The 14,132-nt window shown below is 41.5% G+C and overlaps 1 protein-coding gene across 1 annotated transcript in view; it reads right to left on the bottom strand.

The window, feature by feature from the left end:
* Positions 1-2,796: 2,796 nt before the first annotated feature.
* IKZF2 (IKAROS family zinc finger 2) overlaps positions 2,797-14,132 on the bottom strand; it is a gene marked incomplete at both ends in the record, with an annotated part of 45,558 nt that continues 34,222 nt past the window's right edge. The window contains 2 exons of the mRNA XM_080932900.1: positions 2,797-3,521; positions 8,740-8,883. Of these exons, the coding sequence (XP_080789026.1) occupies positions 2,797-3,521; positions 8,740-8,883 (869 nt within the window). The remainder of the gene's footprint in view (positions 3,522-8,739; positions 8,884-14,132) is intronic.

The raw sequence follows: 14,132 nt of genomic DNA on the forward strand, positions 1-14,132 counted from the left end.
TCTCAACTGGTCTTGTAAAGGTTATGTAAATTTGATTTTTTTGGTATCTGGCATTCATGCTTGTTTTTAGGTGCTACCATGTCTCTTATTCTCTTTGGTGAAAAGGAGGCAAATACAGTCACTGAGGGTCCCGCAGACAGCACTTTGTCCACAAAGTTTGTCATAACCCACAAATCTGAATTCACCTCATCCTAATTTTTGTCCCTGTCAAATCTGAGCTATCTAATTTTTTTCTGTACCTTGTGCCATGCAGCTTAAAAAAAAAAAAGCTAAGTGTATATGTACAGCCAATAAACCCTTATAGCTCACTCCTCTGAATAAATCAGGTTTTCCAATAACATGGAATCAGAAAGGCAGAGCATATCGGTACCACCTGTGTAAGGGACGTATATATCTTTCAGAATATATAAATTCAGTTTCATCCAAGGGCAGGTAGATACATGATTAGTAATACAGTAGGTGTGAGCAGAGAGAAGAAAGAGTTGAGCGAAGGTGCTTGCAGGTGTTTACAAAGAGCCAAAATGAACACACTGACATGTCCAGATGCTTCCTTAATGCATCCAGATGCAGTTACAACAAAAAAAGCCATGAGCCTTAAACTTCTTTTCCTCATTCAGAAGTAAATGTCCTTTTCACTGTGAGTGCAGAGTGTGTAGGGTAAATGTAGGGATAAGGGAGGCTTGAGGAGATGTTTTATCCCAAGGAAACTGTGTTTTCATAATATACCAAGGTTTTGTTTTGATACAAAAACAAAACTTAAAAACCCAACAGTTGGCATTTTATATAGCTCTTTTTTGGGGGGTGCATCCTCTTACATGTAAAGAAACCATTTAGATACTTCCCCAGAAAGAATTAAGACAAGGATTAGTAAAAGAGGCAAGTCAGAACTACTACAGAGCTCTGGCCATGGCCGAGCTGAGGAGTTGATTAAGTGAACAGAGGGAAACCTGCAAAGCCAGTTGGGAGCACAGTGCTCATCGGTGAATACTTTGACTATTAACACTTCCCACAGCAAACTGCAGTGACACGGTTTGGGGGTACCATCCAAGGCTCTGTGGGAGCAGTTATGAGCTACCACACAGCAGACCCTTCAGCCTTGACAAATGGCTGTCAGATAATCCAGTTATGGTCAAGCTTGGTTTCCTGAAACATAAGCAGCAGGTTTTGTCTGCTAAATGGATTCCCACAAATGCCTTGATAACAATGTGTTCCAATCCTGCCCACAAAATGCAAGTGAACTTCAGAAAAAAAAAAAAAAAAAAAAAAAAGCTGAGAACTCACAAGAGAACTCACAGAGATCAGACTAAAAGCTGAGCAGGAATTGTGGAGTATATGTCATGTGCAAATTAAGAGAAGACAGTAGATTTTTGACTAAGGGGTTGAGATCAATTTCAGATAAGGACCTCTAGAGTAGATATTTGTTTTTGTTTTTATTTTTAAAGTGCAGGACCTTTTCCTGAAGACTGTCACATTCTCAACTCCAGGAAGGTGGAAAGAAAACTCTGTCTGTTTGACCTGCACTGTGATATTCAGGTAACAAAGAAGTTCCCCTTTGTCTCCACAAAGGTAGTGACTCTTATTACTGAAGAAACAGAATAAATAGCCCTAGTAAAGAAAAGACCTTCCAGGGTTCAAGTCCCCACTTCCAGGCCCACTTAACAGTTGCTCCAAGATTTTAAAAGAGGTGGCCACCAGCAAGGCTTTCTCAGACCTTCTATTCCAAGAGTCAAAGAGGAATGAGCTACGGACAGAACACTGAGTGGTCACAGCTTGAAGAGAAATACCAGAAAAGGGTTCTTAGAGTGGGAATCCCCTGTCTGTTCGCCTAATTAATTACACTTTTCTGCTGACGGGTTAACACTGATAAAGTGGAGATCGTAAACACACCTTCAGAAGCAAATATGTGTGCTAGGCTGCCATCGTATTGCAGCTTAAAAAAAAAAAAAAACTCAAATTGTGAAGAGCAGAATTCTTCCTGGAAATTGCCTCTTACCCACTCTTGGGACCATATGTTATTCTGAAAACTACATAAAAATACTATTTGTTACAGGTGTTAAAAGTAAGGCTGCCAGGGTCTCTATAAAATGTGAGTCATCAAAACTATGGAAAAACAGTGCGCAAGTTTAGAAAAATAAGATCAAAGGACCTCAGATGTATCACAGTGGCCCTTGACTACCTGTAGTTTAAAAGTTCTGCTATATGATACAGTGTAAAAGATACTCAATTATAAATTCCGTAGGGGAGGTAAACATAGAACCCACAACAATTCAACTCATCTTTGCAGTTATGGAAAATAACATTATGTTTGTGTTCCATGATCTCTAAGAACAGAAAATAAAATGGGTTTACACTTTGAAACACCTTCTTTGAGAGTAAAATGACTTAGACCATTTTAAATTGCTAAATATCCTACCCAGAGAACTCTCAACTTCCCTGCCTTCTATCACAATCCTGAATGTAAATGGCAAATCAGAAGATCTTAGCGGAATCTCTATGAACTGAGTGATCTCCTAAATCATGACAGGCCTTAACAAGGCCACATGGCCGAAATGAACTGCTTTAAATGCTCACAAAATAAACCACCCAAGTTATCATTGAACATCCCATCCCCTTTCCCTTGTTTCTTCCTTATTGTAATTAGGCAGAGCAAATGACATTTTGTCCACAAAATAAGAATTACAGACAGTGACGGCATCAGGAAGTAAGCGTGTCACCATCCAAGGGAAGGTGGGGCTGTAAGTGCAGTATTTCTTCATGTGCAGTTCTTCATAGGGGTCCCCTTTGGAATGAAAAGGCCTAGTGGAATGTGTGCTCCCCTCGAACAATGTGTGATGAAAACTCGTAGCGGTCCTGGCTTCTGTAGCCACAGATGTTGCATTCCAGTGGGTCCCGGTAGCCATGGCAACCCATATGAATGGTGTACATGACATGGTCTAGGAAAAGGACTCGGCAGTGCTCGCACTTGAAGGCCCTTATCTGTTCTCCTTCTCCATTGAAAACCTTATAGATGTCCTTCAGAGAGCCCTTGGGGGCCTTGGTAGCATCCAAAGCCTTGACATCCTCCTTCATGTAAGCTGGGCTTTGTTTCCTCTTGGGATTTAAGGCAGGGTTTCCTTGGTAGGACTGGCGGTCATCATGGCTGCTTTCTGAGTCAGTAGAATCGAGGCAGCTATTGCTGGGCGAGGCCTCTCTTTCCTGGGGTCGACTCTTTGGTCTAATGAGAGAAATGGGGCCATCCATGTTGTTTTCGTGACTATCAGATGTTTCCCTGCTCATAGGTCTCTCTATCCTGTTTGGATGGTAGACCTGAGAATAAGCTGAGCTTATAACTGGGGCCACCTCGGCGATTGTGCTCGGTGCATGCTGCATCAGAGGGTGAAGGGCCTCAGCTCCAAGGTAGGTGATTGCATTGTTGATGGCTTGGTCCATCATATGAGACTGCATCAGCTCAGCCTCCTTCTCATACGTTAAGTTCATATCAAAATGAATATCTGGGTAGCTGAGTCGCATGAGCTTCTCCCCTAACATTTAAGAAAGAGAAAACAACAACAACAAGAACAACAAAAACAAACAAAAAAGAGAGAGAAAGAGCAAAATTAGTGATGGGATTAAAAATATAAGAAGGTACAAGAAGTTAACTGAACGCTAAATTTTACTAAATAATAACTTTACTCTTTAGGTCAAGTGTCTGGGCCCCTTTAATTGTGTGGAGATGCTCACGGCTGTGACCTCACAAAGAGAATTTGTAAGAAGCATTTACACGTGTTCTCATGGATCTGTAGAAATCTTTCCAGCCCAAACGGTATACAATTTATCTATTACTTTTTATTGAAACTTTCATCTGCATGAAGCTCAGAATTAGGGAAGAATCAATAAATTGCAGGTGGAAAAAAAAATCAGCCTAGGTTCATTTCTGCCTAAATCAAACACAGTGCATGAGCTGCAAACATCAGAAGAACAGAAGGGATGTGGTTATAGCCTATGGCTTCACTCCTAAATCGGCTTAATTTGGTTGATTTAGCTACTACCTTTAGAATAGAAGAGGTATAGTCAATAATTGTCAGGAATTAGAATGTGAATGGTCATTACTAAATTAGCTTGACATTGTATCAACTGATAAAATAAAAAGGAATTAAAGGCTACTTAAAACTTAAGACTAGTTCACAAGGTTTTGTTTCTTGGAACTGACAGCTTTTCACTTTTACACCAGATGTATCCAGATGTGTGATGATGATGCTCGGAATGTCTGTTGTTAGTCTCCAGGCTTTTTCTTGTCTGAAGCATATCCTTTTATCCTTTAGCATTTACTATAAAAAATTCCCCCCATTAGTGTATTTCAACACAGGCTTTAAACACTAATCATGAAGCATTCTGAGAGCTTCAAGCAGAAAAAAAAAGTGATATTCCTATTTGACAGAGCAATCCATCCTTAAAGATTCTGCCTTTAAAGTCCAAAATATTTACCTAGTTATTTTGACAAGGAAAGCTTACAGATAAAGCTTTCTTGAAACAGTGTGCTATTGTATGTTATAGATGTTGTGGGTGAAGGCCCAATACCTATTGCTGATAGAAAATGTTGACCCACAGTACTGCATGTGGGAAGAGGCAGCATTAACAAGTTGGTAGTATCTCAGATTTGAAGAAGCAGTTGATTTAGGTAATGATAGAGTAATAAATGGGAAAAAAACTACTTCCTGGTATCCAGATTAAGATAACAATCTGTGTGGTCTTGCACACCTTTAATCTCAACACTCAGGAGGCAGAGGCTGAGGCAGAGGCAAGTGGATCTCTAAGTTAAAGGCCAGTATGGTCTATACCATAGTCCACCCAGTTCCAGGAGTCAGGATTACACAGAAAAAAAAATCTGTTCTGAAAACAAACAGCGAGCAACCAAAACACCCAAAATATATACAAACAGCAACAAAAAAATTATATTAAACTTGAAAAGTTTCAAAGTTAAGTTAGGAAAATGTGACCCAGGTTCTCAAAGAGCTTAAATTTAGAGACAGCAGCAGCTTGTCATGTTTGTTTATCTCAAATAAGAGAAATATAAGAGGAGTCAAGGAAGACTTCTTGAAAGAAGGGGCATTAGCATTGGAGAACAGGGTGAGAAATATTGGCCAATAAAGGAGCACAGAAGTTGGGCACTGCTGGCAGGAATGTTCAGAAGTGAGCGGGGCGACTTACAAATAAGAAATTACATTTCAACATGGAAACAGCCCTGTGAGAGGAGTCAGGTGACCCTGCATGCAGCATTGGGGGGGGGGCAGGATTTTACGTGACATGCTATAATGCCCATTCATTGAGAGGATTCAGAAAGTAGGTGTGGTGCGAAGCTTGGGTTGCTGTAGCAACAGTGCAGGAGAAGAAGAGTTAATGGAATGGCCCGTGGTTTTACAAATAAAGAATAAGCCTTTGTGATCATGTGGAGACACAGACGACAAGAAAGGTAAGGGTGAAGCCGAGCTCTCAGCCTTCAGTCTCGGGCGTGGATGGCAGCAAGACAGAAAAGAGGACAGATTCACTTTGAGGGTCAGTATGAGTAACAATGACCTGAAAGTACTTAGACGAGATATCTCGGGGTGCAATACAGACATGAGGGGCTCCGCTGGTGGAGGGTAGCTTTGGAAGGCTGCTGACAGCATCCCTCAGCAGTTGGCATGGTGTTTGGAAATTACTCTCAGGTCAACAGTGGACACCGGCAGAGCCAGGCTGGATTCTCATCCTTTGCAGTGTGTAGAAGGCCTCTGCCCCGTTCCTCATGGAATGAGAGCTGTGTAAGGCCAGAGAATGCATGCTGCGCTCTCCTCTACAAGGACCTCGGAAATCCTTCGGAAGCAGTTTTCTGAGTGTGCTTCTAGGTTGTGCACATTTTTTTCACCTCCAGTGCTACTGGAAAGCACATGCCTAGGCTGACCTTTAGAAAACATGTTACTCTAGTGCTGTGTGTGTGGTCCAACATGAAAAGAAATTTTATGTACATATAGATAGTACACCTATGAGTGTGTGTGTGTGTGTGTGTGTGTGTGTGTGTAACATTTTGAAAGTGAACAGAACCTGAAATGGGTCTTCTGGGGGACAGTTCCCTTTTCTCACTCAAGATCTAGTGAGGGGACCTGAGAATTGTATACGTTTGTACGGTTTGGGGAGTGGACACAGAGAAGCTGGGAGAAAAGGCAAGAGGCAAATGCAATAGGAACCAAGGGAAGAGTGATTTTTTTTTCAGCAGGATTTAGGTTTCAATAGTGGCAGATGCTCTTTAGCCGTGTGTGTAGAACACAGTCTATAGAGGGCTCATTGGATTCCCAATTGTGTAAATGGGTCGAAGCCAAGAGAAAGTGCTTAAGGGAGCCCAAAGAAGAGAGCCTGGCTGAGGGCACCCGGGATGAGGAGAACGAGGGCCGCATGGAGAGAGGCACTGAGAATTCTTTTCAAGATTCCATCTTTGCAGAGGAGAGAGCTCCTCTGAGCAGGTAGGGTACGCAAGTGGAGACCTGGGATTGAGGGGAGTTTCGGCAGAACTTAAGAGAATCTATCATGAAGGGCGGTGGGAAAGTGTGAAAGACTGGAAATATCCTGAGGGCAGGACAGAGGAACTCAGGAGCAAAAATCCCCAGAGAATAATAAAATGCATGAAGTATGTACATGGATGCCCATAAGCCTACAGGACTGCAGATGGTATCATAGAATTGCTACATCTTGTTCCCTGTGACAGTAGATACAAGATCTCCAAAGAGATATACCATGTACAGAGAGAGTAGAGCCATATGAAAGATGGTCATAATGAAGATAGGGGGATGGACCGTTCAGGATACAGTAAAGCAAAGTCACTACTTTGGGCAATCTGGTATTTCAGATCAATTTCACATTGACCTGAAGTTGCAGTCATTCACAAGTCTGGAGGGATTTCACCAGAACTACTCACTGGCAGCTCAGCCCGAGTATGGAAAAGGTGCTGAGTCTGACTCAAGGGACAATGGGATGTCACCGGGAGAAGCAGCACAGTAAGGCAGGAGAGGCAGGAACGCTGGCAGGACAGGGGTCAAGGGGATGAAGCATGAAACTGATGATGCATAACAAGGGTAGCAGAGACAGACAGACAACCATAACATCAGGAACTACAGCCTAGAGTGTAGTAGGTCACAGCAGTGCTTAACTGAGGGCCATGTGGAAAGGGTTTACCCTAAGTTTGGAATGATGTAAATTTTCATTTTAAGAGCAACCATAGAAATAGTACCACAACTGCTATAGCTATGGCTTGCTGTATATTACCAGGTGCATTCCAAATTTGAAAAAAATGATCAAGTTTAAATAAATTGTTATTTTAAAATCATATTGTAGTTTTGTAAAACTCGATTTTTAAGGAATGTGATCAGGTTATATTAAATGTATTGATTCAGGTCTGAGCTGTGATGGGGCACTCCTGTGTTCCCAGCGCACAGGAGGCAGAGGTAGGCAAATCTAGGCTAGCCTACTCCACAAAGTGAGTTCCAGTACAACCTGGGCTACACAGAGAAACACTGTCTGGAATCAGAGTAGCATCTCTGAGTCATGGGGAACACAAACTGTGACAAAAGTTGACCAAATAAATTTAGAAGTTATCAATAATAATAATTGGCACTTTTCAACTACAGTAGTGGCCAGTTTGGTAGGAATATTTATCTCTCATGAACTAATCACATTTTAAGACTAAATGAAGTGTTAGACACAGTGTTTCATGACTGCCATACTAGCACATAGCGGGCTGAGGCAGGAGGATTGCTGTGAATTTGACGGTAGTTAACATGAGACATGGTCTAAAGAATCACAATGCAATACAAGATAAAACAGATAAATGACCTGCCCCTTTTCTTCTGTTCGTAGGAAATTTAAAAAGGAAAAGAATGGAAAACAGCCATGCAGGCCCACAGGATACCACCTAGGACGCTGACGTGGCCTCTCACAAGGCATGGTTCATCCATCGACTTTCCATGAGCGCTCCCTCACTAAATCTCTTCGGTTGGTTGTAACGTGACTGTGATTTGCTAAGTCTCTACTTAATACTCAAAAGCAGCCTTCTCAAATGTTCTCCAGAAGTAATAGAACTCTCAGAGCCTTGTCCTCCTTAAATAGCCAAGGAAGAGGCTCTTTTCCAGCCACTGGTCACCAAGGGTCTCCTGCCATGTTCTCTGGTGTTAGGATGCTTCAGTAGTTTTATTTCCTTTTAACCACATCATCTTTTCAGCTCAGAAGTTATCAGCTGGATGAAAAACGAGGATGAAACCACAAAATACAGATGCATTTAAACACAGTTTCTGTGGACACTGCTACTTTAATATTTGAAGGCAAAGCTTGGGAGCAATTAAAATGCCCCTGAATTCTAGATCAAATAGTCAGAGACTCAATATTACAAATAACACTGTCAAAAAGCTGACAGGGACAGACATGAAAAGACATCACATGCATGAGCAGTCATGTCGATCCAATGTCTTATGCAGTTAGAGTTAAAAGAACATGCTAGATTCACATAGGATCTGCTTTATGTTCCTGCTTATACACCACACTGATACACCTAAGGCTCTGTGTGTGTGTGTGTGTGTGTGTGTGTGTGTATGATATGCCAGAGATGTCATAGAGTGGGGGTCAATGATGGAGAAAATACAGTATTTTTCTCATATGGAACACACTAGGCATATGTCTCACACATGGGATCTTGTCTTTTACCATTGCAGGAACAAACCATCTGCCTGTTCTGCTTACCCACAAACTTCTGTGGAGTGGAGCTTTTGCGCTTTCCCATGTTTGCCGTGAGCTTCTCTATGACAGCAGGTCTCTCAAAAGGCACCAGAGAAATATTGTTGTCCATCATAGGCTCTTGTTCCTTACAATCTTCCATAGGCGGTACTACATGAAACCATACAAAGAGGCGACTTGGTGATTTCTTCAACATTTGGGGTTATAGACCTAAGTATACTATTCTGATACTAGTTACCCAAAATAAACTTGTCTATTCAAATAAAAGGAGGTAAAATGCACAGCACTAAAGAATATTCTTTAATATTACAGAGGTGGCATGTTCATGAGCACACACATATACACACAGAGAGAAACAGACATGCAGACAACACACTGACACACACAGACACACACATGCACAGACAACAGATACACACTCATATGCACAGACAACACACTTACATACACATACACACACATGCACACATTCATACTCATAGACACATACACACACGCACACACGCATACACTCACAGTTCACTTTTATGCCTCTCTCAGATCAGTGATATAAAATGTTGCCGTTACTGGGGATGAACATGTTCATCTGATTTCTCATTTTATTTCTCTCAAGTAGGTTTAGTGTAGATTAAAACGGATGATACTTTAGGCTGCAATATTACCAAGACGGTTGAACTTTATTTTTCTAACGTAACTTACACATGCCTCCGTGTTTTGGAGACAGGCTTAACAGCAGCAGGGTGTTTGACGACTCTTCCTGCAGCTGGTTCTCTATTTGATGAGGTCCTAGCCTTAATGGCAGCGTAACTACCTGCCCTGGAGCCTTGCTGTGTGAGGGCCGGTTCTGCACTTATCTGTGCATAGTAATCTGTAGAGGCTTTAAAGCAGTAGTTTATTTCTAAGAGCAGCAGGATAAAGCGATCCATTTCCAAACTGGCACTTTAGCTTCTAAACTACTGCCCTAATTCATCCGATGGGCTACATTCATCACTGCTGTTTCCGTTGCTGTTGGCTTCAGTGTTGACGTTACTAAGGTAGACAAGTGACTCATAAAAGTTGCTTTTGAGTAAGAATCCTGATCCAGGATATTTAAGTAAGGATAGGGCAACATCCCACACAGGTCACATAAGGCCTTTAAGTTAGTGCTCAGAGGAAAGACCTAAAGGGACCATCTCTTAGGGGCTATTTCCTTATTCAGCACTCACTGTAAAGTGATTCTCCTAGATTATTGGTTTGTTGAGGACAGACCTATTGTTGGGAACCCAATACATTCTACAAGAGGACGCTGGTGATGAACATTAAAGGAACTAAAGCAAAGATGAAAGTGAAATGAATCTCCAGTTTTTGTACCCTACTGAGTACCAATATACCGAGTACCAATACACCAAGTACAATACACTGAGAACAATACACCGAGTACCAGCACACTGAGTACCAATATACCGAGTACAATACGCCGAGTACCAATACACTGAGTACAATACACTGAGTACAATACACCGAGTACCAGCACACTGAGTACCAATATACCGAGTACGATACGCCGAGTACCAATACACCGAGTACAATACACTGAGTACAATACACCAAGTACAATACACAGAGTACCAGCACACCGAGTACCAATACACCAAGTACCAATACACCGAGTACCAGAACACTGAGTACCAATACACTGAGTACCAATACACCAAGTACCAATACACCAAATATAATACGAGTACCAGAACATTGAGTACCAATATACCAAATACCAATACACCAAGTACCAATACACCGAGTACAATACGAGTACCAGAACATTGAGTACCAATACACTGAGTACCAATACACCAAGTACCAATACACCAAATACAATACAACGAACACCAGAACACTGAGTACCAATATACCGAGTACCAATACACCAAGTACCAATACACCGAGTACGAGTACCAGAACATTGAGTACCAATACACTGAGTACCAATACACCAAGTACCAATACACTGAGTACAATACACTGAGTACCAATACATTGAGTACCAGTACACCAAGTACCAATACATAGAGTACAAACATACTGAGTACTAGTACACTGAGTACTAACAGACTGAGTACCAGTACACTGAGTACCAACCTACTGAGTACCAACACACCGAGTATCAATACACTGAGTACCAGCACACTGACTATCAGCACAATGAGTACCAGTACAACAATACATGCTGCTGATGCTGAAATGAAAAAAAAAACATAAAAAATGTTTCTTTATTCAGCTATTTTTTAAAATAAACAACCTAGTGGCTCGACCAGAAATTAATGTTTAACCTACAGTTAATAAGGTATCTTCTGGTTCTGAATAATAAGAAATTCTCTAACAGCTGGATGTCAGGATAGAAACTAAAACTTCAAGGTGAGATCTAGTAATATGGTCATTTTCTAAACTATTTATGATACTATTTATGATATCACTGAGAGGAAAATTTCTCCCAAAACATTACATAAGACATTATAAATGATATTCTAACAGCTGTAAAAATAAAAGAAAATCAAAATAATTTTGAAGAAAAGTATTAAAACATAATGCTAAGATAACCACAGCCCTCATCTAAGGAGGCCAGGAGGCAGGAGGGTAAAACGCTGGAATAGATGTGGGAAGAAAACAGATAACGGGATGCAGATGATGACCAACATTGTCATGTATGTTTGCAGTACTGAATTCACATGCACTTATTAAAATAACTACACGCTGGGCATGGTAGCTCATACCTATACCCACAGCACTTGGGAAGCTGAGGCAGGAGAATTGTCATAAGTTATAGGTTAGCCTGGGCTACAATACTAAGAGTTAGTTCCAAAAACAAATAAAAAAACAGCCTACAAAAGTTCAAAGTGAACCCGAGAAGCAAAAAACAAATACATCAGAGGCCTGGAACCGAGGTGAAAAATATAGGCAAGCAAAAAAAAAAAAAAAAAAAAAAGTAAAAATTTGCCAAAAGGGCAGCAAGACCAGCAGATGGGGTTTGCCCCGAAATTGAATATGCTAATAAGTTCTGAAATGAGTAGTCTTAGAGCATGGCAGTTTTGCTTTAGGTATTGCACTGGATTTTCATATCTGCATACACCTAACAGTCAGAAAGAAACCGGGGTGGGGACTGTCCCCACCACATCCAGCTCAGCTCAGGTGGCTTGCCTCAAGTTCAATGAAGCTCATGTGAACTGAAAAGGATTGTGACGGAAGTTTGGTCTATGTTCTATTTCACAACAGACAGACTTTCTGCCACACTGGCTATGATCACAGACAGAAACTTGATAGTAAGGACTTTTTCAAGGCTTTGCACTTAATAATCTGTGTGATACTTTGCAGGCGCCCCAGGAAGCAGGTGTTCTTCATTTGACAGGCAGGGAACCAAAAATACAGAGACTGCAGTCATCTCTTCTGTGCATCCCTAGCCTCTATAGGATGCGAATACTGCGATGTCTGGATTTGGGGAATGCCTGGGCCATGCTATTAATATTTGTAGATATATTTTGAATACTGATACCCGATTAAACAACTTGACTGCTTTGTAAGCCCGTGGGAAAAAGACCTAACACTTTTTTTTTTGCCTGAATCATATAATCTGATATTTTGCTTTTAGAGATGGAAATGCAGTGTAGCATGATGTTCTGGGATCTTTACTGTTTACAATGCAAAACTCGTTTTCAAAATATTTTGTGTTACAATTGTATTAATCACAAGGTAAGACATTTAGCTAGACCAAAGATATCACACAAATAAACAAGCTATAAAGGCAGGTCCGTGAAAGCATTCCCCAAACTGATTCTTTTAGCCAAAATGACCATCAAAATTCAAATCCTAAGAACAGAGTTTACTTTCCTTTTCGAAGGTGCCTTCAGTGTTAGTCCTACTGCCTCGGCCTGGCAGTGCCTTTCTGCCCTCTCTCTGGTATAGTATGTGGCCAGTCTCTGCCTATACTGTCTCTTCCCCAGGCAGACAGCAAACCTTACTCTACATGGATGATGCTGATTTTTATCACCCAGTGACTCCTTATCGATTAAACCATGGCAGTCCCAGGCTGGAGCCGCATACAGAGCTTCCTGCCTCCTGGTTGCAACCTTCTACCAATCACTCCTTTATTTAACGTGAATTGTCTGTTAATGGTCTTTGATACCCATGATCCTCTTTTCTGCATGGGATATACAATCAGCTGTTGGAGATGCCTGTTCCCTCTCAACTCTCATCTCAGGTCTGACGCTTTGCAAGACTGAAGCTCTCCTCTACTTCCCTATCAATTCAGTGTCTGCCCCTGGAGAGCTTTGCAGGCACCGTCACGACGGCGTTTGCTCCTGTTCATGGTGTTGTCTCTACCATGAATTGCTCGCTACTGAAATATAGGTACATAAGGTGTGATCTTTTGTCTTTCTACTTCCAGAATGTTCTGTAGCAAGTCTTTGATAGTCTTTTCTGGATGAAGTGGCGAATACCTGCCTCCTTTGCCTTCTCCCCAGAAAGAGGCAATGTGGGGACAAACAAGTTTTGGCAAAGAGAGGCCAGGGCAATAAACTATGTCCAACATGGCGGTGATGGCAGCCATAGTGATGAGAACCTTCACTCATTCCACTAGAGAGTGAGGAGCAGAGGAGAGGACAGGAGCACAGGGAAGGAATCAATAGGAGCCTCTGGGGTGCAGGACAACTAAGTATATGAGGAATTCACAACCGTAGTAGCATTCTCCCAGTGCTATCCTCCCCTCGGGCATCTCCCATCTGATACCATATACTCAGTACCTTTCCCTACAAAATGTGCACACAGGAGGAAGACCAAGATATTCCTATGAAGCCAGCAAAGCACAGCATGGGGCAGAGTTAACACTGTGGTTGACACACTATCTACTATTTAAGAATAGTTGTAGAAGCCTTTAAAATCAAAACCTACGATTATGGTCACTCCTCCCTGCTGTGCCCTGGCTTGTCTCTTTCAAGTTCATCCCCACTGTGTTCTATGTTCATCACAACCCTGTGAGGAGACCACACTTGAGAAGGGCTAAGCGATCTGGGAAACAGGGACAGTACCAAAGCCCCAGGCCTCCGGAAGACACGTTTTTCTCTCTCTACAATATATAACACTAATTCTACGGCAGGTCTATGTGCCAGTAGACAATGTTAATTAAAAGTCCATATTAATATCTTCTTTACAACAATATGAAGTGATGAGGAACTCAGGCTTTTATTTGGGTCTACATATAATCAAGAGTTCTATAAATGAATGGATAAAGAAGTAAATTAATAGAATTTGCACGTCCTCAAACTGAAGACCACAATTGCAACACAGAAGCATCCTATGGAGAAACTAGTAAGGATACTCTGAAGTGCCTCTGGAGGGTTTTGGCATATGGCTAAGTCTCCTTTGGTCCT

This window comes from Micromys minutus (genome assembly GCF_963924665.1).
Source record: "Micromys minutus genome assembly, chromosome: 19".
In the NCBI taxonomy this organism is placed as follows: Eukaryota; Metazoa; Chordata; class Mammalia; order Rodentia; family Muridae; genus Micromys; species Micromys minutus.